General features: G+C 44.8%; 2 protein-coding genes across 2 annotated transcripts in view; one reads left to right on the plus strand and one right to left on the minus strand.

Moving 5' to 3' along the window:
• Positions 1-24181, minus strand: part of coro7 (coronin 7) — a 95492-nt gene that overhangs the window by 23102 nt on the left and 48209 nt on the right. The window lies entirely within an intron of this gene.
• On the plus strand, positions 498-23275 carry vasnb (vasorin b). The gene is made up of 3 exons (XM_062407144.1): positions 498-887; positions 7750-7811; positions 19404-23275. Exon 3 carries the CDS (start codon positions 19411-19413, stop codon positions 21469-21471), a length of 2061 nt encoding a protein of 686 aa, XP_062263128.1. The 5' UTR covers positions 498-887; positions 7750-7811; positions 19404-19410; the 3' UTR covers positions 21472-23275.

Below are 24181 nucleotides of genomic sequence, written 5' to 3' on the forward strand. Positions count from 1 at the left end.
TATAAAAAGCGCTGTGCAGAAGAGACTCCGGGGTTCTGGTTAATTCTGCGACATGTGGCTAAAACACACACCAGGGATAACGCAGTTCCTCAGAGATATCACCTTCCTGTACTTTGTTGGTACTGGCTGACACTCACATAGGCCCCCAGCTTCTGACTGGTAGTTTGTCACAGGCGTTTGGACTTCTGCCAGTGTCAACCATGTCATATTTTTGTATTTATGTTTCAAGGCTGTGTCACGTAATTACATCAGTTCGATTTGTGTAATCTAGTCCTATACAAGTGTTTGTTATCATTATGCTGAAGCCTTACTCACTGATCTTTCAGCAGAGGAGTAAAATGAAAACTTAAAAAAGCACAGCACGCTGTAATTAGGGGAAACTGTCATTCAAATGAAATGCAGCCAACATCTGTGCACGGCGAATGTCTAGACCCGCAATGTCTCAGGCTCCAAACAGGTCGTGCAGGTAGGCATGAATAGGCAGCGAGGCCAGCGTGTCTGTGCTTCCGCGCTCAGCCGAGGCTGCAAGGTGAGTAGTGTGCAGCTCTGTGCAGGAGTGCGCTGTGCCGCTGTGCGCCGCGCCTCGCTCCTCCCATCCCTCCGCTCCAAGCTCTCCTCTGTGCTCACCAATAAAGCGCTTTTTGTCCGCGGAGGCAGCACTCGAGCGCATTCCTGGACGTGGAGGTCGGTGTACCTCTCTCCCGAGGATTTGATGAGGACCGTGTACGTTTGAGAGAGAGCTTTTTTGTTTCTTTTTAGACAGAGCGAGCGCACATTCGGTGGAAACCTACGAAGTCGCTGGAGTTATATCGGCGAACTGCTCCGCTTGGATAAAGACATATGCGCGACTGACTGCGCTCCCCAACTTTACCTCCTCGAAGTTCAGGGTAAGGAATTCCTGCTCCTGGTTTATAAATGATTCGGGAATTAACGCGTGCAACGAAGCAAAGCGTGCGTAAAGACGCGTCAAGGGAGATGTGTGGACGAACTATGGGTGGATTTGCTTTGGAAACAAGTGAATGCTCCGATGAGCAAAACCATTTCCCCTCATATATTAAAAAATACAATTCAATTCGTTGAGTTTCTGTGTTCGTTTAAAGACCGGTGCTGCTCGTGGAAGTTGTGTTTGTGTATCCCGACAACTCCCTCAACGAAAACTCAAACAGACCCTTTCTGTTTTGGCTCAACTGCGAGTTGATACAGTTGAAAACACATTTAAATGCTTTTCAAGGTCAGAGTTCTACTGTAACATGACGTTTTGCAGATGTTTACAGTTGTTTTTAATGCAAATCAATACTCGGCACCACTGACATATTGGATGCAGCAGGTTTTATTGGCTGTGCCGGCGCCGCTGATGCCTCACATCACCATCGACTCACAATAAAAGTAAAGTTTTTTCAGTGTTTACGAAATGCGTAAAACGTGGAGCGTGCGCGCGGTGCATAAAAGCAGTCCTCTGGGCTGTAATGAGGCGGGCTGGTGTCGGACCGCAGGACGCCGTACAGCCGGCAGAGGCCGAGCCGAAAGTCTAGACCGCACCGAGCCGCCTCCACCACAGAGGACGGCTGCTCCTGGAGCCGCACGGGGGAAAAGTCCCACAGCGGAAAATTCATTAAGACACAAGCGTGGTTGTTCCACGGGCGGTCAGGGGGGGGGTCAGATAACGAAAAGTCAATGCATTTGTTATGTTTGCAGCATGAGGTCAAAACAGGATCATCTAGACAATGGTTTGACTGTATTATACCTGGAGACAAGTGGACGCAGTGCTGTTTATTTTGAGTTTTGGAGCATTGATTAAAACAAAAATTGCTGAGGAAAGGAGGTTGAGCAAAGATAAGTGCCATTGCCAAGTCTGATTCTTAGAAATGCACTGACTTGATGTGGGTTCACAACTGCTGACAACATCAGCCGATCTTGAATTAATCAGGCTACTAAATAATCCTCAAAACCAGGAGTAGATGACAAGTTTCAGCTTTGTAACGTCGGCCAACTTTCAGTTATAAGCGTGATGGCCGATAACGCTGAAATATCAAAGAGGTTCATCAACAGCTGCTACTGATAGGAAATTATTCCATGAGGTCAAACATCTGAGAAACTCAAAGTGAGTTTCACCAATAAAGGAACATCCAATAAAGTGACAGGACACGACGCGTTCAGACACGTCTCTATTCTACAAAGCACGAATACAAATCACTGTCAGAGCCTTTGTCATTTTTCAGATAACACCACCTCATTGTTTCAAATATTGTGCAGATATTGTGCCATATAACTTTTTCTCTGAGAGGTATCATTGAAAAAGTATCTTCATCTGATACTTTGTCCCCGAGGAGCTTTAAATGTGTAGGACTTTAAACTCAAGTGTTGAATGAAATATTTAATTGCTGGGGTGATAACCACAGAAACGTGATCCCACTAATCCCTGTTAAAGATACAATATCTTTGTGTTAACACAAAATGTAATAGCGGGGACATTTTATTTTAATTTATTATGCGAAAGACTTCTTGTCTCTAATTTCCTCGGAGACAAACCAGAAGCCCCAAGACGCAACACGAAAATTTTAACATAACCAGATTATGACAAATTATATATCTATCCGCTATTTGAATGAGAGGCTTATTTCATGTAAGAACAATCTTCTGACCACAGTCCTTCCCGTTCTTCAGCCTGATTAGCATCTTTTACGCGGCTCCATAAACAGGCACGGAAAATCGACCTACTCTTCCCTGGGGGCAAAGCAAGCGACGTGAATTACTGCAATCATCCTGCTATTAACCCCTACACTGGTTTCCTCGCCATGTGTTTCCTCACAGACTGTCATTATGCCACAGGTGAAGCTACCGTGTCATTGACAGTGTATAATGGTTGTAATTGGTTTATATTAGTCCGCCAGTCACAGCTGAGCAGTCCCAGGAGTTCAATTATCCCATATCATTGTGGATAAATTGCAACACTTATAGTACAAGAGATGAGTTGTGTGCAGAGCCGGTGCCAGTGAGGTTATTTTCTACAGACGGTGAAGCTGTAGTGTTCGCTACCTCCTGCTCCCGTGTTTTCCCTCTGTACGGCCGACTGTTGTGTTTGTACAGCGACTTGTTGACACTCACAGACGTCTCACTGTTGAGAGAGAGTGAGACTGAAACAAGTCCGAGAAGGAGAGAAAGGAAAAACGAGGGTTCCATCAAAGTTCTTTCTTTCTACTTGTGATGCAAAGCTAAAGGCACAGCTGATCGAAATTGCTGCACAGCACATGGCGGCACTTTGACGATAAACTGTGCAATTGTGCATGATGGTGTGAGCACTAAGCGGGACACATGTGCACGCTGGGTGGATTACCGCTCCCCCCACGGGACATTTCTTCCAGTTAAATGATGGTCTGTGGACGGAAAGGCGAAGGAGCCCTCTGTCATAAAACCCAATTTAAACAATTAAGCACAGGCCCGCTGTCACACCGCCGTGACAGTGACGTTAAAACCACACGGCCCGACCAGGATCTGGTTACCGATCAAGTGTCAGTCTGTACTTTCATCCGTTTTTTGGATTTTTACAAAATAAAAAGCTGTCATTTCATTATCCCTGCCAAAGAGCTCGGGAGGAAAAGAGCTCTGATGTCTGTATCTGCTGATGACGGTTGTTGACCGAAAGATCTGCCGGACATTTCACAGCAGCTTGTGGTGCCTGTAAATTTATGAACACAATAAGGTTCACACTGAAAGTTGCGTGTACTCTGTGTCTGAACTGCAAAGAGTAAGGGGATTTTCACATCCTGCCGAGTACCACCGAAGAAGCTCGGCTTTACACCAATTAGGGGCAGTGACTGAAGCATTTTACCCAGTGCATCCACGGGATTAGAGGGTTAAAAGTCAGGTGCTGAGGCGAGGAGGCCCGGGGAAGGGAGGAGGGATATAGGGAGGTGGAGGTAGGGGTGGAGGACAAGAGTGGGGCTCTCTCACAGCCGGGCAGAAAGAGAGAGAGGGCAGAAAGTTTGAATTCGTGAGTGAATGTGAGCGTGTGTCTGCCTTCCTCAAAGCAACATGAAGCAAACAAGAATTCAAGATGTACCAGTCCCTCTTCTATCAGATTAGAAGGCCTCGGTGTGTCCCCTCCTCAGGTGATGCACATCTGGGGTGGGGGGGTTAGGGGTTAGGGCATTCCCTGGTTGACAACCAAGTGCCCGTGTTGCTCTGTCGAAGAGGCGTCTTATATAAAACCCCAGCTTCAAAAGGCCTCAGCCTCACACATCAATGCTGACCCAGCGGTATGTCGAGGCAAACCCCAGCCTGTGTCCCTGCCAAGCTAAATTGAGGAAGAGCTCGCCGATGCAGCCAAATGATGCGTTCAGAAGAACCACTTCAAAACCTTGCATAAATATACACACACATGCGAAGGGAGCTGAAGCTTTGGAGTGCCCCAGCTTTGAGCGCAAACCCCAAATAACTGCCGTCGTCCCTGTCCACATCCACATCCAGATCCACACACACACAGACACACACTTTGCTGGTTTGTCTGTCTCCTGAAGCAGATTATCCTTCGGATCGGTCACAACATGAAAGAAACGACTCTTTCAAACTTTTTATTAAATGAAACACTTGGTATTTTCTTAACCTTCTCACTCTGGTTAGAAAATCAGCATAAGCCAAAAACAATCCTCCCCCCAAAATTCCTAAACTGACTCCAGTAGAGTATATGGAGTGAGAGACACAGAGTGAGAGACACAGATGGAGAATAAGAGAGAGAGAGAGAGAGAGGGGATGAGAGGGAGGATGCTCATCCCAGAAAGCCACCACAAATTGCTGCATTTCAGTGAGCCCATAAAAAAAAGAGAAACTCTTAATCTTAGGTTGTAATTACCTCAGCCCAGCACTGTAATTAGGAAAATGAGCCTTGATCTAGATCTTGGTGGGCGAGAGCAAAGCAAAGGCACACGCGCATACACACTCACACACACCTACACTGTTTGACCAAAACCAGAATTAGCGAAGACAGGTCTCCCTTTGAGAATAAAGTGTAATGTTTAACCACAAGCTATCAATGACTAATGAAAATTACACAAACAACCAGTGAGACGAACATTAACTCGTAATGTTCCACCCAACATGGATCGAAAGGATAAGAGCAGAGTGAAGGCGAAGTGTGTCCCTCTGGGTTTGTGTGTGTGTGTCCCTGAGGCCTTGTTGAGAGTGGACACGCCGACACGTACTCGCAGTCCTCCGTTACGTCAGTTTGTTGTTCTCTCGTGCCCTTTTTGCTTAACATCTATTTCCGTCGCGGCAGGGGGACGGCAGATAGGGTCGTTATCGGCTGCTGTCCACGCCGCGAGTGCACAAGGGGCGGCACGAGAGGGCAAATCTGTGCATGTGTACGTGCAGATGCCCGCATGTGGCACAGCGTATCAAGCCGACTCTCAATCACTCAACGCTGCAATCAACAGGCGAGCGGTTGTTACAGTGCCACAAGTCACGGCTTGTCACCGGTGCCTACGAGAGGCATCGGAGTGTCACTTGAACTAGAGACTGAGGCCGCACATCCACCGTGACTCATAAAGCGTCTTCTTCAACAGGTTCGGGATCGGGGCTGATTCTTAGAGCAGTGATTTGGACAAATTGTCTGCAGTTTTAGATGATGGCTCTACAAAGTGGTTCTGGCATTTACTGGAAGAGATTACACCAGATGGGGAACGAGGGAAAGGGAGTGACACAAAGAGAAAAGGAGAAAGAGAGGAGGAGGAGGGTGAGGCGATATTCATGTTCAACAGATGAACGCGGAGGAAGATAGAAAATTATAGTGGGCATAGAGGATGAAGGGAATCGGAGCTAAAAAAAAAAAAAAAGAAGGGGAATGAGGGCATGGCAGACAAAAATAAAACCCTTCAAAAGAGAATAAATATGAATATAAACCAATAATTGTCAAAAGGGAGAAAACATACTGGCAGGTTAAAAGATACCAGTGTTCTGGCAGTGCTCAGTCTGCGCAAATTAAAGACCAAATGTCTCTCAGAGAGATCTGGAAGAGGCAGTCTGAGGGTATTCATGAATACCCAAAGCAGGGATACTGCTGTCAGCAGTTTTGTCTTGAAGAAAAGTACTGACGTTGTTCAAGGAGCCTCGCGGTAAAGATGATTGGCATCTATTTCGGGTGCTGAGTTCCACTTTGAAAGCTAAATATTTACAGTGGAGCCAGGGGACTGTCTGAGAGGGAGACACAGTGACCTCTGGAAACTGACCGCGCGGCAAGGTCAGCGCAAAAACACAATAGCCACACACAAGCGGGTCACACTCGCCCCTGCATTTACTCTGTCCCTGTGCAGGCAAACACGATTTGGTATGCAAATAACGGCAAAAACACACACTGAGCACACACGTGACAGTATGCACAAACACCTCTGTGCAGCCGGGTGAAACACTCACAGGCAAATAAACATACGTGCTGCGGAGAGCGGCCGTAGCTTCGAGCCAAACTGAGCCCCTGGACTGTAACAGGTTCATTTCAGATGTAAACAACGCTCTTTGAATGCAACGTGTCGTGAAGTTTCAGGTGTTACACAATGGAATGTGGCATGTGGCGATGTAGTCATCCATGTTCTGGACTCCGCCTCCACACCCTGACTCAGAGCTTAGGTATATGAAATATGGCTTAAAAAGAGCACTTAGGTGGAAATGTACTGGGAGAGTGAGACGAGTATATCCAGTGCAAACAACTAACTCTCTGTGTTGTGCAAAATGGAGAGAATGATGTTTTGCATCTCAGCAAATCCTCTTTCCTGCTTTGTGTCCTTTGAAGTAGTGAGCTATTAAAAATAAATATGGAAGTTGCTCTTGTGTGTTCGGATTTTCCTGTGTGTTCGGATTTTCCAATACCAATTCATATTTGAGATCCCATAATCACGTTCGAAAAATAGCATTCAGTAATCGTACACAACGCATTTACACGACGCAACACACACACAGACTTCTGCATGAACACGTACCCACGTAATTCTGTGGTAGTTAAATATGAGACGCTATCACTCAGACAGCCAGGGCAACCTGGGCCGTGCCAGCTGAGGATCAGTTAAAGTAAAAGCTGTTGGTGCTTGTGCCACAGGGCCAACACACACCTCAAACGCACACACCTGATCCAAACACGAGGAAAAGCACAGGCACGGATCCAAAATTAAAATGATTCCAGGAAAAACCTAATATCTTCTCTGTGATATTAATTACATCATCATATGTAGCCACATTTTAGTCTTTGCAGGCCACGTCAGTAAATGTTATCCTAACCTGGATGACCTTTGTTTCCCTCCGGAGACAATACCTCACTCATCAAGAGGGCGAAACTGACCGACTCTCGCTGCTCATACCACACAGCACACGTGCAGTACACTAAGTACAACGTATAGGGGCTGCAACAAAAAACTGACTGTCGTGTGTCACGCTCAAGTCACCGCTCGGCGCACACAAAAGCATCGGGCCCACAGCTGATGGGCTGATACCGCAGGACAAGGAGCTGACAGAGCGGAGAGTGGTCGGCCCGCATTCTCCCCCCCCCCCACCCCATCCCCCCCGCTCTGTCATTCTGCTGCGCTGCCGCACAGCGCTCAGCACGCTCCCGCACACAGCTGGAATCCCACCAATTAAGAGGAAAAAAGCTTCCTGTCCTGCTTGTGGGCCATTAACTATGTATGACAGGGGGCTGGATTCCAAATGAGTGGGCGGGGAGAACGTTTCATCAAATTAGGCTAACAGGTACAACTGTTGTGTTATCTGCAGGCAAGGGAGACGTCAGATCGAGGACAGTGGAGCGGGAGCAGAGGAGAGCGCTTCTTCACTGGGTGAGCACGAAATGAAATCTGACAGTTGTATTGGTCCTTATGAATAAGATGTTGTCAGCTACCACGATACAAACAACAGAAATAGTTTTCATCGCCACACAAGACACAGCGCACCATAGATTACACGGGAAAACAAAGTCTTGTTGACGCTTTGTCACAATACTACAGTCCTTTGAATAATTGCCCAGAGAGGAACCCCGACCGCACGCTGTTGGCGGTCCTCCCTGTGTTAACTGTAACACCCTGCTTCCTCAATAGGCTCCTTTCACACAACTCTGAGCCTCTTAACGAGACTGGCAGGAGAACAAGAGCAGCTCTCTTAACTAACGCATGCACACGCACGCAGCATTTACTAGATACAGTGAGGCTGTGTGGGACTACAGACCAGAGGGAAAAGGAAGAGAGAGGAGGGAGGAGGTTTGGACTGAAGTCGTGGAGCTGGGGCAGAGGTGGGCAGGAGGTAGACTCCTCCGTGTGTGCGAAGTAGCTTCTGTTTACAGAGTGTGATGTCGATGATCCGTCAATGACATAAAGCTCTATTGTTCTCCAAAGAGTTTTTAAAAACACATGATTTCATCACATTGTTGCACTGGGTGACATGTTCCATCATGACCACAACCAGGGGCGCTAGTTTATTTAGAGTGAATCCCAAATACACATTCCTGTTGCCATAAATACTCACTAGAGCGGCAAATGTAAATTCAGCCACTGCAGAAAATAGACCGGAACGAATGCAAGATGTAGTATTATTTAATACAATCTACAGTGTTCTGCTGCTTTAGGAAGTTACTGAGTTTTCGTCATCTAATGAGGCCATCTCTCTAAGAGACACATACCGTAGTGAAGGCTAATTATTGGTGTCTTTTATGGAATGCATTTGCAGCAATTAAGTTGTGAAGGTTGTCAGCTTGAATATTTACAATCTTCCTGCATTGATCACAAAGTCTCATTTGTAATGCATTGCTTGAAAAAAACCAAATACTTATGAATTGCCTCCACTGTACCGAGGTCTGGTTGTTGTGTCCCTGTTTCAAAAACCGTTCAACTTGACACTCCGACTCCTTTCTGACCCCACACTCTCTGACCTGCCTCCTTCCTGTGTTGTGCTAGTTTCCAATGAGCTGTGACAGTAGGCTGGCAGAGAGAGAGAGAGAGAGAGAGAAACACACACACACACACACACTCCTCCACCTCTCCGTCTCTGGGCAGCCCACCGGGAGGAGGAGGAGGTCGAGAGAGTGGCGGCTGTGTGGGGCTCCCATTCTGGGGTTGAGTTTTTGGTCATAACACACATTCCTCAGGTGAAGGGGTTTGTTCAAGGTGTGTGTGTGTGTGTTTGCTTGCTTGAATATATTTGTCATGCAGACAATATGCATACTGGCTGTGCGTCTGCCTTGATGCTGCGGTTTGAACATCAAAGCTTGCATTCACTGCCTCGAATTACAGCACAATCTGTCAACCTGAGTGTGTTTGTCCTGCCTTTTCCCCGAGGGACGACAACACATCCATGCCACACCTACACAAATGTATTTTAAAAATAAATTAAACGCTAACACACCAAATATTGGCTTTGATTTGGAATGGCTGTGCACCGTAGCTGTGTGTTAAACTTCTAGACAGCCCAACACAACAACAAGTATGTCAGTTTGTTATCTTAAAGGGGACAAGGAACAGCAAACAAGGGTGTTCCGTGATATTGTCATACTCTACTGCAACCGCACACGCACACCCACAAATAGTACATATTTGTACACACAGGTAGGCATTGTGCGGCCTAACAGGTTGGCTCAGGAATCTACTCACTTGATGACAATCTGGACAGATGCGTTGATGCACACAAACAAACTATTCTTTCTTCAGACCAGTGGTAATTCACTGCAATAACAACCAGCCATCACTGTCTCACCCTCGCTTCCTCTCTCCCTGTCTGCACGGCAGCACGTTAAGTCGTCTCAGGGATCTCTGTATACGACAGCGCGACTAACCCCCGTGGAGCACATACACACTGACACACAACTCCCGTATTATGAACACACAGAACTAGGCTTCCTCGAAACCACACAGAGAAACCCTCTTTGTCCTCATTCAGGCGTCAGTGTGAAGGCATCAGGGGTTTTGCATGCTTACCTCAAATAATTCAAATCACATTTGATTTACATCGCATTAATTACTATGCAAACCATGGACCCAAGGTATTGGTCTTGGTGGATGGCTGTGTTCTTCGATCAGTCCTTGTTTTTTTTAGCAGTATTAGACAAAAAAATATACTTGATGGATTTATAATCTGTTGTTTAAGAGTCTAAACTTGGAAACATGTGTCATGGTCCTAAAAAAAAAAAACGGCCTGGGATGAATTTTGGCATTGTTTCGAGTATTCCTCGTTCTGTCTGGCAGATCCTAACAAAGGCTGGAGATAGAGCCTTAGGTCTATTCCTCCACTTCTGTCACAACCCTCTCCCCACTTCCTTCACTCTTGTCCTGTTTGTGCTGAACACGAGGAATCTTCGCACACCTGCTGCGGGCAAATTGTTGTGCTGAGGGTCAGGGGTTGATGTCTTAATAGACTGTTGCTGACTGATGTCTCTACAGCTGTAATTGTGGTTGACTTCACCTTTTTAATCAGGGGTTGGCATAGGCTGAGTGTCATTTCGCTGAGAAATCTTTTCGATCGCCTCACCCAGAGGCATGTCAGATTTACTTCAGAGTCGGGATCGTAAATTATCGTAAATTCATTATTTGTATGCCGTGACACGAAACCACACATCCTCACAGACTATTCATATGCTGCTAGACAGCATTCGAAAAGATAAAAGTGGGCGACACAATTAAACACATCAGACATGTGTCTAAGAAAACGCTCTGCAAATCAGGCTGTCATAATAATCCTAGTAATGAATGAGTCAGCATGTCTTTGTTCAGGTTGTAATTGCAGGGCACCTGAGGCCATGGAGGAGAAGCATGTCAATGTTTGGGACAGAATCAGAGCCAACCTCCTCAGAACTGGCTTGGTACCAACACTGTTTCACAATAAATTCCAATGTGACAACCATATCTGTACAAGTGATCTAGGGCCCAGATTTATCCTGTGAGTGAGGCACATGTCTGAGGTGTTTTGTTCTTTTTGAGGGAGAAAAGCCTGCAGGGAAGAATGACAGTAAAAACGTTAAAGGAGGGAGAGAGGGAGGCTGAAAAGCAGGTCTTAAAATGAAGGTTGTGATACTTGCATGAGGTTTACGTCACATATTCACGAGCTGAATATGGACGTGACTCAAACCATGCTAAACCAAACATGTAATTAATCACAGTGAAGTAATCCTTTGTCAATCCACTTATCAATAAATTACTTGTTTCCTTCCTCTACCAGACGTAACAAACACCTTTTAATGATCATAGTGCCCTTTGCACAGTCGACATGTCACACAATAAAAAGCACATCGCTCTGTTCAGACTTGATATTAACCTGCCCTGACCAATCACAAGTCAATCTCAGCTGTCAGTCATGGCATGTCACCTGTTTTTCGAACAAAAATTGTAACAAAAATGAAAATACTTTAATGTATGTGATGCGTACTTTGTGTATCAAAGGTGTCTCATGTCCCATTTGCTAACATGGAGGAGGCAGGCTTAATGGCCTATACTGCAGCAGGCCGCCCGGGGTGCATTGTGAGGTTTTCAACCTTGCAATTGTTTGAACATTGAATATTTGCTTAGTCCAATCAAACATTTTCCTCCAAGCGAATGAAGAGTGAGTTTGTGTAAGTTTCCAATACTGTGCTACAGTAATTTACCAAGGTAAACATGTTGTTTAACCGTCAGAATGAGCACTGCTCCAAGTTTCTGCTCACCAACCCCTTACTTTAGACTTGAGCTTTCACAAGTCTAACAAACACTTTGACAGCAACACTGCTGCCACAAGACCCCGCAGGGCTGCTGTGGCAGGCGGAGGAGAAGGGCCTTCGTCAGATTCCAGTCATACTCTCAACAGCTACATGAACAAACCTGAGAGGAAAGAAAAGAGGTGAGCAGAAGAGCAAGGTCGCATGATTGACACAGCCAACAAGGGGGGGGTGTTAGAAATAGTTGCGTGATGTGTCAAACCTGTCACTTGTTGGCGGCCGGACTATAGGTTGAAATTTAGCATCAGTGCTTTTACAGAAACGCAAGTGGACGATTGTCAGTTCAGATAAAAGTATCCGTAGATACAAAGTAACCTCAATATGTTTAAAGGGTGAGGAACGACATTGAAGATGAGCTGACAGATGAGCAGACAGGCCCGCGGATATTGTGCGAGTGTTATCTCATTAAACGCGTGTGACTCTGTTTGTATAACAAAGGCAGTCGGGCTGCCAGTCCGTCAGTGTGGCTGCCTGCCGTCCGACTCACACAAAACCTTGGATTCAGTTATGCTCCAATTTTAACTCTTACACAGCTCTGTTGGAAGAAAAGTTATGATCCATCACCTGTTCTTTTAATACATCAAGAACAAGATGGTCAGAGGGAACTCTCAGCAGGGTTTTTGTCGAGGGTGCAGCACCTCATGATGGTGGGGAACGACCTGGAGTAGCACTGCAGTATTTAGAGCTGAATGTCAATCAAGCCAGAACGTTGGAGTGTGAGCTCAGTTGACTGATAAAACTGGTCGATCCAGCCACTTAAAACCACAAGCACACACAGTGCACGGAAATTGTCCTGTCCCCACAAAGCTCACTGAGGTGATCTCAAGGATGTCTCAGGAGACGTCTTTGTGGCTGAGACCAGCTTGCTTTTGGTTGTCCAGACAGCAGGAGGCGAGGACGGTCATGCACGGGACAGGAAGGCAGAAGTCAAAGATTAGCGAGAGTCCAAGGATGCCGTATTCAGTGTGTCTTTGTGATGTGGTGCTTTTTGGACTCATCGGATCTTGACTTCTGCAATTGTGTGGTTTACTACTGTGTCTTTCAGAAAGAGAAGGAGAGAAAAGTAGACAGAAAGTGGGTAAGAGGGGTTGTTTGTTGTTTTTATACCACTAGGTTGTGACTGAGCCATTGTTTTGTGCACATGGCACCAACAGCAGCTGTGGATTCAAACACTACAGACAAAAAAGAAAACTGATGAAAGACTAGGTAGTCCGTCGAGCACTGAAATCCTTTGTGTTTCTGTAATGTGAGAGTTCTGTGATGAAGATCTTTTTTCTATTAAGGAAACATGACTGTGACCCGACTGATTATCAGTCCCAGTAGGTCACAGGGCTGGGTGCACTGATGAAAGACGCATGTATCAGTGTTGAGACATCGCTCTGCTGGGGAAAAAAAACGATAGTAAACTATCTGTGGGCTGAGAGAAAGAGAGCAAGAGAGCATGAGAGCAAGAGAGATTGTACCTCGGGCAGGGCATCCTGTGAAGTGCCTTTATAAAAATAAAATAAGGTCTAGTATCTACAGCACCATCAGTCATATCCTTCATCAATGAAACAAAAAGGAAATTGTCCATGTTTCCTTTTGGAACTCCTAGTGCTTGACCTCTGTGCTCTAAAGCTCAGAGGAGGCCAGACGGCAGACATGCTGTTGCAGAGCCCAGCTCCAGTCTGGTTCGGCTGCCCGGCCGCCCAGCTCTGCCTGCTTCCTTTCTCCTCTCGCCTGCTCTTTACTCTTGAGGCTGGAGTCTTCAGCAGGGCTGAGGCTTCAGCTTTGGCACAGGTCACATCATTTACTTAGACACACTCCAGAGGTTTTGGGTTTCATGTTGCCCCGGAGGAGCGTAGAAAGCACCTGTTGTGGAGACGAGGACCATTTGGCTTCAGGTGTACGTCTTTGAAACTGGAGCTGGGTGTGGGCCCGTGTTTAACAGCGCCTGTTATCTGTGTTGTCTGCGCCACAGTTACAACAGAGGACACAGAATACTGAGCAGCAAGGGAAACACTAATCCAAGGCTGATCTCTGACCTCAAGGAGTCGGTCGCCGGTTCACTGGTTCTTCGGCCTTTAGACTGATGCTATCTGACAAGATGAACTAGACGGAGCAATGATTGATATGGCTTCAGGTTCCTCCTTACGGCTTTTGTGTAAATATTGTACGATCCGTTCTTTAGTACACGATAAGTAAACAGAAACGCCAAAAAGTAACTCTTGACTTGGATCACAAAATTTGTAATTAATGAGGTTTTATAATTCCATTACCCGCCCAGTCACACTCTCAGCGTATGTTATGGGTTTCGGTTTTAAGTCTTCCAGCTGCAGGCTCTAATGGTTTAATCCCGAGGTAGAAAGAGCTGCCTTTCATACCATTAATGAGCTTCTTTGCTAGTCATGCAGACATGCACAACGTAGGGAGCATGGAAGAGAGAAGGACATAAGGAAATAAAGAGGCAACGTGAAAGGAACCTGCGGGTTAAGTGGTTGTTTGTGTTAATTGAAACTACAACACTCTGACATCAATCAGCAAAGGCGGTGGTGATGTGTACGATGCATGTGAGTAATACAGAGTTTGTCCTTGTGGCGAGGCTGAAATCAGTTGGAAAGCTTTGCTTGTACACAACATTGTAAAACAACCATGGCCACTAATACCACGTCATACCACTACAAAGCATTGCAATGATATGGTGGCTTCAAGATGAGTATTTCAAGTGACAGATGTAGTAAAACTATCATTCTGCATGTCCTTCTCTCCCCTGTCTGTGTTTGTCTCATTTCAAATTTTGCCGTATTATTTACCGTGACAGTTACAAAATTACGACAGGAAAAAAGCCATTTGCTTTTGTTTTATCAGATTTATTTTCAAAATAAAGACATCCTTCCTTTAAAATAAAGAGAAGTCATAGTTTAGAGCTTAAACTTGAATGAACACACGCTATGCAAATTAAAACCAGGGAAAGGGATGAGAATGTTGATTCAAGTGTTCTATTACTCCTCACGTTTTCGTCTCTACACACGCTTTGCTTTTTTGATCCTTTCTGTTTGCATATCTAAAGTAAAAACATTAGTGACATTAGCTCATGCCATAAACAAATACTTCCAAACATCACACGCATACCAACAGTCTTGCGTTAGCACGGCTGACATTTTCCAAAACATACTTGTGCTGCATGTTTCTTCTGTCTGCACAAACATGTAGCTTTCCCTCCTGCGCGACTCTTTAAGTTATCTCTCCATCTTCACATATTCCACACAACTATTGTTTTTCCTTTCCAAATGACTCCTTTGTCAATGTTGATGGATAACCCAGCTGGATTGTGGGTAACTGGCTCCTTCTGTGGCATGGATTGTGCCAACATAGACACAGGGTGGAAGTAGCATTTGTAACACTCACTCCTTTGGTTCTTTGTCTTCTCATGAGGTTGCGGATGGAAAACGGGCAAACACAGAGAGGGCAAAAGGGGCCATGGGAGAGAGGAGGGGGTCAGAGGGGCCACATCAGCCGGCATCACCAGTAATTCTCTGGATGCTGAAGTTATCATTTACAGCCAATATGAATTAATGTTCCTGAGCCACTGCAGTTAATCTGCTAATGTTATATATGTAAGCAGTGTGCCCTTGTGAACCGAGTCGTCAGACCTACAACACCATAGATCATACTTTAATGCACGTTTTGCAGGCCTAGTTGCTTAAGAAGATAAAGTCCCAGAAGAGAAGGGGCCTCTTTAATGAGAATATGTACTCTGTTGTGTACAGCCTTATCCCCTTACTGTGACCCCCCCCTGTCGTCTCTGGCTCGGTCTGCTGAATTATGCAAGTGCACACTGACCTGCGGCTCCTCCCCACACACACACATACACCACAATTTCTACTCCCTCTTGTACCCTTCACTGGCCCTCAGTGTTGGCCTTCAGCTCTGAAGATAAGGGCTCTTGACGCTCGGCCTGCCGGGATTTAATTGCCGAAGCCCACTTCACCCTCCCAAAGCCAGGTCTTATCCACCTCTCCACCCCTTTGCCCCCGCTGACAGAAACCTGCTTTTGTCTCTGCTGTTCTCCTGCTCATGTTTTCTTTTCCTCTTCATCTTGAAAAGAAAAAAAAAAGAAAAAATAGTGGGATAAGAGGAGAGCTGACGGAGAGGAAAAAATCTTTTCTTCCTTTTGCCTCTTTAATATTTCTTTTCAAGGGGCTGACCATGGATTTCGGTTAGTGTTGCGCGAAAGACCTTCTCTGCTCATTTCTTTGTATTTTCACATCCCTCTCTCTGACGCTCGGGTGATTCTGCATCAATCAATACTAATACAACCCACAAACCTCAACTCGAGCATAAAGAAAACACAGATGTAGGAACAATTATTACATAACAGAACTGGTCACAAAGACGTTTTTTGACTACCCGTCTCATAAGCAGAGCGATCATTCATCCAATATATAATCTGTTTATATACTCAGAAAAACTTCCTGTTAATCTCTGAATACCAAGCCAATGAGACGGACCAGTTTACTTCTTCAAACTCAGCTGCTGCCTGTCTCAGGAATGTCTCAACAAGCACGCAGGGGAGAGAAAAGGAAATTACAACTCAAGAAAGGAGGAGGAAGGCAAGATGGGAGGGGGTACTGATTCTTGTGCAGGATGACAAGAACGTCTTTCTACTATCTCTCTCTCTCCAGGCCGCCCACCTCCACCCACTTCAAAACTTTTAAGCTGCAGCCACACAAGTCAGGAGTCACACAGCACCACAGTGCACTGTGGATCCACTCTGTGGTGACGCCACGTTTGCACCTTATCTTACGTACTGATAAGACCCGCACAAGTCACTTGCAATCCAAAAAGCAAGAAAACAGGAGAATCTAACCTATCAAGCTCCGGTTTATCTACGATCTGCACTGTCTGAACCCCTCCCCATCGATGGTTTCTCCTCCACTGGGTTATCAGATGTGCGGGCCCTGGTTGGAATGAGGCACACTCAAATAAACAATCTGCCCCGGGGAGCTATGGTAGAAACTCCACAGTGAACTTCTAAGACAAATATTTCATTCTATCTGCGGAGCTCACTCTCCTCTCATGTGTGCCTTGATGTTGTTTTATGTTCTAGCCCTGGACCCTTATGCCTCTCTGGCCCTGATGTACTGTACCGAATGTAGGTTTCTTTATCAGCGGAAGGAATGAGATTGGATTGTCGGAGTCAAGACACAGATAATTTGTCTCCACGACCATAGAAAGACACGTGCACTCACACGTACACAGTATCCTGCACTAGAACTGAGATGCAGCTTCCCACACACAGCCATGGTATAAAAACTTAAAACCATCTGTAAGAGCTCAAGCTGTTTCCTGAATCTCTAAATCCCCTTCATCACCTGTTTATCTTACGAGATCCCTATGTTTGCCTTTTTTCTTTCTGTACACCCATGCAGCACAGCAGTCCAGCTTTCAGTCCTTCCTTTTCTCCATTCCATCTGCACCTCAATCATTCACGAGTCCCGTAATGAAGCCTACTTTTTCCTGCGTGACTATTTTCAAAGAATTTGGCTTTTAGTGTATACACAGGAGAAGGGAAAATAAGACATCAGGGAATCTTTCCAAGGAGGTTGCAATTTCAAGGAGGACCGGAAAGAAAAGTATGCTGAAAGAGAAGCAAAATAAATGCCAAAGCGGTGGCGTAATGAGATGATATCCCCCCCCATCAAAAATAAAACCCTTGATCTCCCCTCCAAGTTCTGACATTCGAGGCAGGGATTTTTTTTTTGTAAAGAAAATGTTTCATTAAAAAGTGAAAGGAAAGAGCTGAAGCAGAAAGAGAGTTGTCTATGATGCTACTGTTACTGGCTTGAATGGATTTCTGTGGCACTGATACCTGTGAGTAAATGAAAAACATACAGCCACATATTATTTATTTATAGAGGATTAAGTAGAAGGAGCTCTAAAGTGTGTTTCTACATACTACTTCAATCCCCGAAAAGCTAAAAATATGCACAGTTGATAATCAAAATAGAATTACTGCTGTAACTTCAGAAGAAAAGAACATCCCAATTTCTTGGACAACAGGCCACAACCCTAAGCACTGTAAGAACACAATGTTCTCTCTGTGTATGCTGCATCGGTGTAAATTATAAGTCACACATACTTGCCGTATCGTTCAGGTATTTGCCCAGTGCAGACATTAACAACTGCACCATTTAAGGCCCTAAAATTAGCCCACCAGCATTCTGTTTCTGTTGGGTGTCGTAAATGTTCAAAAAGTCAGGTTTGGAGATACATTCGACCTAAACTATGATATGAACAAAAGTAATTTCAGGACACCTAGAATTCATTTTTTTGCAGCTTCAGACTAAGCACACCAGGATGCCTCTGGTTAAGGATTAAGCACACAACCCGATGAATAAGATAAGAGAAAACCAAAAGCTGTCAAAAGAAGAGGAACGGTCAACAGAAAGAGATGTTGTCTCTTCCCCCCCAAGGCCGTCTCACTTGAGTTGATAGCTGAGGATGATAAACTGCCGTAACTACTTTCTTCTTTATCTTCCCTCATACCTCTCACCTTCCTCATTCCATCATCCCTTCTCTTAAGCCATCTTAAGTACAATGTTGACACGCCACTAAAATAGGATTGACAGCAACAGAAAATGTAGTTTCTGTATATTTCATTCATTTTACTATATTTAAGACCCTTGTTTGACCGTCAATATGCATAATGACATATTAGTGTGTTTTCTGCATTGCTCCATGGTCGAGGAAGCAGCACCAGGCTCTCAGCGGAGCTCGTCTCCAAGTTTAGAACGCTGAACAGTAAATCATCCACAGATGCATGGCCACGTGCAGCACGGCAGACACACAGGCCACACAAAACTGACACGGTATGGTTATTTGAAACTGGAGAGACCAGACCAGTGTTTAGGGTGCAACATTTAGAGTGTGTGTGCAGAGCTTTTCACTGTTTCAGTAGCGCTTGAGAGACAGAAAGGCATACAAAGTCACGCTGTGTTTTCAGTTTGGTGCACCGTCCAAACCGAGATAAATTGGCTCATATGAGTTCCTTTCATAATCTATGGAATCTGTCATAAACATAGGAAGAACCGTTAACTGGGCCTCCACCACAACCACAGAGCTTGTGCAGTAAATAACGGTGGCATATTACTGACACGCATCCACACAATCTGCATCTGTAGGATCATTATAGAAAAAAATATGAAATTTGAAATCCCACAGAGCTCTCTGTTACACAGATCATAGCAGGAAGAATCTGGCACCCTTTTAGTCAGAAAAGCGAGGCAGGATACCAATATGTCAATTTTTCCTTAGAAGCATGAGGTCATGACTGCAGCCCTATTGTTTGAGAGGCCTTGTGACCCTTTGATCACTGGCTATGCATAATTAAACCTTTGATAGTAATCTCCCTCCATGAAATATCTTAAGAACCACACGTTGTAGAACCACACAATAGCTGATCCAGGCTGGTTTGGAAACTAGGCTTTATAGGGAGAAAATATGAATCATAAAGAAATTTGACATTACTGTATCCATCTCATAGCTTGATGCAACAGCTGGATGATCCCAAAACTACACATGTTCCACAATAGTGACAGAAAATAGTAATATTATGTGTTGTCCTTTTTATCCCATTTACAATCTGTCAAAATGTGTATGTTTCTCTGATGAATGTAAGTTACTAACGATATATATTTATCTTCTCTTTTTTTAGGCTGAGCATGGAGCGAGTCTGCGCCATGAAGGTCTATCTGACTCAACTGGTGCCCTTTCTACTCCTCCTCATTATCCCTGATTGCATCTTGTCCAGCGACTGCCCAAAGGACTGCACCTGCTCCACACCAGAGTCCATCTTGTGTTTTCAGAGACGTTCCTCCACCATTCCCAAAGGAGTGCCCTCATTCACAAAAAGTCTCTATCTCTTTGCCAATGGCATTGAAGGCTTGACATCTGAGGACTTTGATGGTATGGAGAACTTAGAAATGCTAGACCTAAGTCAAAATAAACTGACTGAAATTCCTGATAGGGTGTTTGAACCTTTGACCTCTTTAAGAAACCTGGATCTGTCATCCAACCAGATCACCCACATTTCAGAGGAATGCTTCCAGGGTATGGTACTGCTTGAACGTCTTTATTTGTATAGTAACCTTATCAAGACCATTCACCCTGCAGCTTTTAATAGCTTGCAGCACCTGCTGGAACTCAAAATACAGGGCAACCAGTTGACATCCCTGCCTGCTCTCTCGATGCCCCATCTGCTGCTGCTGGACCTTCGCTTTAATGTCTTACAAACCTTAGGTCCCTCGGACCTCCAGACCCCAAACCTGGAGTCACTCAAACTGGGTGGTGTAGGGCTCACCAGCCTGGATAAGGAGCTCATTGGTAGTCTGAAGAACCTCCATGAACTGGACATTTCAGGAAACCAAATTGACTTCTTCCCTGCTGTGCTAAAGGAGATCAGAGGGCTGATTCACCTCAGTCTGGCAGAGAACCCAATGGGTCCTCTTAAAGTTCAGGACCTGCAGAACCTTGGTGAGCTTCAGGAGTTGGACATCAGCAGCCTGAGTGTGCAGGGTCTCCCTGAAGAGTTCTCCCAGCTATTCCCCCACCTCAGAAAGCTTGCAGTGGCAGAGAATCCCTTCAACTGCCTTTGTGACTTAGCATGGTTCCCAAAATGGCTTAGAGCCCAGAGCATCACCCTTGAGAGAACAGAGGAAACCCGCTGCCATTTCCCACCTATCAATTCCGGGAAGGTATTGGAGAGACTGGACCACAGGGATTTTGGCTGTCCTACCACAACTACGGTCACCACTAGTACTGTCAAAACTACTACTATCCAGCCTGCAATTGTCACCACCTTTCCAAGTACTACTGAAGCTGTTCTAATCCCTAGGGCTAGTGATGAACCCACAGACAAAGATAATGACCCTCCCCTGCCCCCCGTTCCTGCATCCCCCAGCAGCAGCAGCAGGGACCATTTTTGTCCTTCTAACACCTGTCTGAATGGGGGTACTTGTCGTATAGACCAACATGGTCAGGTAGAGTGTACCTGTCCACATGGCACTTCTGGTTTGTATTGTGAAGTCCAAAATTACCACCCACCGTCACCACCTGAAGCTGGAATCCCCATGGCAACTGTGAGTGCAGATGAAGCAGACATTAGCTCACATGATGTAACAGCTACTTCAATCCTGGTGGACCTTCACCGCTACATTGAAATGCGTCCTTACATCCGTGGAATTCGCCTAACCTACCGCAATCTCTCTGGACCAGACCGCAGGCCAATTCAACTCAGCCTGCCTGCATCTTTCCCAGAGTACAGACTCAGAGGCCTGAGGCCCAACTCCACTTACACTGTTTGTGCCAGTCCACTAGGTGCACCTAGTGGCATAGACAGTGTGTGCACTGAGGCCCATACAGCCCCTGAAATCCTCAGCAGCCCTGATGCACGGATAACTGACCCAAGACTGACTACTATGGTTGTGCCTGCAGTTGCCATCTTGCTATTGCTGGTACTGATAGCAGTAGCACTGGGAGTAGTATGCTATCTTCGTAGAAAGAGGGCTAAGGGTCACTTGGAGCTGGACTGTGAGCCTTCCCAGCTACAGTTGGATGGAGTTAAGGCTGGTTTGGACAATGGGGCACTGCCTAAAAAACAACCCCACATTATGATCCCTGAACCTGCTGTTCAAAATGGAAATCTGGAATATGAGGTGTTGCTACTACAGGATCACTGTACATCAAATAACAATATGTCCTCACACAAGCCTTCCTACTTTTGACATGTGGCTTTGACTACTCTAACTTAAAAGGAGATTTTAATTTTGTTTTCCCCCTGGTGAAACACAGAGAGCAGCAACTGCTGTGAATGTGGAGGACACAGTAAGCCAACCAGCAAAGGAGAAACTGGACATATATTTAACTCAATGCTTTCTGTTTGTCTAAGTAGACATAAAACAAATTCAAAAACATTTTTGGTATCAAAAGCATTGAAATTGCCTCTACTCCATTTACATGCTGCATTCTGCTTCAATGGTTTTTCTCACACTGCTGGACTGGCCACTTCTCAACTTTCAAGCTATAGTGCTAGAACTGATGATGTGCTGTCTTTGGATGAAAACTTGGCTTAAGGGACATAGTGACCCCGTGCCCTCCATGTTATTCATAAGGGAGTGTGCACTGAAATGTTTTTTTGTTGCCTTCTCCCCATAACAATTGTCCAGCTAAGCATCATCAGCAATTATTTCTGCTGCATGTTGTAACTCCTCAGTACTACCCCAAAGAGATCAGTGCTTTCTGTGAATGACCTTTCAGACCAAGATGTGCAGAGTAAATAGCTGGCGCCTGTTTTACTTTATTCGGCTCTTAAACTTTTGGTTTTTGTTGGGTGTTTTTGTATGTATTGTTTTTATACCTGTGTCTTTGTTGTATTTTTTATTGTGCAACATTGTGTTAACATCCCCTTCATATCCTCAACCCCCTCCTCTTGTGACTAACAGACAAAACAGCAGATTAAAATCTTTGAAGATTAAAACGCGTTTGGTACCAGCAAAGTCAATCAAAGGGCTTTGCCCCAGAATGTCAGACAGTCTAAGTAGATGTGAGTCTGGACAGACTCAAGACTAAATCCCCCTTCCCCATTCTGAAGCCCTCAGCCTGCTTCACCACCACAAAGGGAGAAGGGAAGCAGGATTACAAAAGGTACACACTGGGAAGCAGTTGACTGAACCCATTCTGTTTCACCGTTGCACTGAATCATACCTATAGATTAAAACTCAAGCTAATTACAGTTAACACATGGCAACAACGCCAGAGGAAAAGATAACTTAAAATACTTATTTATTCATTATATACCCTTCAAGGGAAAATCAGTTTTTTCACCCTCGACCAAAATTCATGTTCAACATAGTATTCGACCTGACCCACAACAAGCAAAGAAAGTGGTGGTTGTGTATTGTGTTTCTCTTGAGTAAAAATATCCTGCTCGGCATAATGCTGTGCACAATTTCTCCTTGACAAGAAGAGTCCCAGTTTTGCTTCCTTGCACCTAACCAGACTATGAAAAGGCCAGAGGCACAACAGAGTGTTTATATTGCTGTGTAGAAGACAATGAGAATTGCAAAGTGAAAGAAGAGAGTGTGTTGATCTGATAACATCTGTGATAATTCGGGTACATGTTGGGGCTTGTGCAAAGACCTGCAGACGTCAGGTTACTTTCAGTCACCCCATTTATGAGCCTGCATGCCAAGGAGTACTTTAAACTCCAAACAACTCTGCCTATAGACAATCACACCAAAGACTCATCTGTGAATGTCTGTTAACATACTGTTGTAGTATTTCCACCGCCAGGAGTTTGGTGCTAACAAGGTGCCTTGGGAATCCACACAAGAAACCATCAACCAAATGCAACTGGAATATTTGTCTGTAATATAGAATACATTGAAGATAACCAAAAGTATTTTCGATGTGATTGTTAATTTTTCCCTGTTTATTTTGGGAAGTGTTTGTTGTCATTCAATGTTTTTTTAATTATGTGAACTTATTTGTACAAAAAAAGTGATATTATCATTAAATGAATATCCAAAAATAAAACAGACCAAGTTCTTTTCTTTGGTAGTTTTCCCCTTTCTTCTTTGAGAGGAAGGATTAGATTGACAGGCAAGAGGGGTATTATGTTTGCCATTAACTTCCCTTCCCTTTTAAGCCATCACTCAACGGTGCGAGGGGAGAGATCATAGGGAGGGGGAGTCCGGAAAAGTTTAAAAGGAGAGTGCCCCGGTAGAAATGCAGGTGTTATTATGCTGGTTAGTTAAGATAGTGGTGTGTGTGTTAACTGGACCTGTGCATTTGTTGTTGTGTTAAATAGCTTTCATTACAATACAGTGTCAAATCGCTTTATGGACATAAATGTGAGCATATATCAGACACCAAATGTCTCTCACTTGTCTCTACAGTGTAATAACAAGACTCTGGAGAGTCTACAGCCAAGCTTGCTACAATGAGAGCCTGTGCTTTGAGCTCTATACTGAAATCAGCCTGCTAACATGCTGACGGCTCAATGCAATTCCACAAATAGTTTTTGAGATATTTCAGTCTGAGCCAAAGTGGTAAACCAAACGACCGAGGGACCAACATTGCCGTCCCTTTAGGGCGTCACATTACCAAGTGGTATGCCGATTATAATAAATTGTAAGCTAATGTGAATAATAGTCAAATGTTTCACGCTCTATTAAACTTATTGGCACCAATCAAAACCATCTTGGTTAATGGGAATTTACACCCTGTGGGCACAAACAAACATGTTTAAAATTTGGGAGAAAAACAGGTTTGAATAGATTTGTGCCAGCCCATTCTTCTAGGAAAATGAAAACTTAGGTATCATCCAGTGAGGAAGAATTGTCCTCCTGCTCAACAAAACAAGGGAACGTTTCCCATTATAGAAGACAGAGAAAGAGAGGATTGTGTTATACAGGAGCTGAGGTTCAGGATGTA

The sequence above is a fragment of the Platichthys flesus genome, chromosome 16 (assembly GCF_949316205.1).
Source record: "Platichthys flesus chromosome 16, fPlaFle2.1, whole genome shotgun sequence".
Lineage (NCBI taxonomy): Eukaryota > Metazoa > Chordata > Actinopteri > Pleuronectiformes > Pleuronectidae > Platichthys > Platichthys flesus.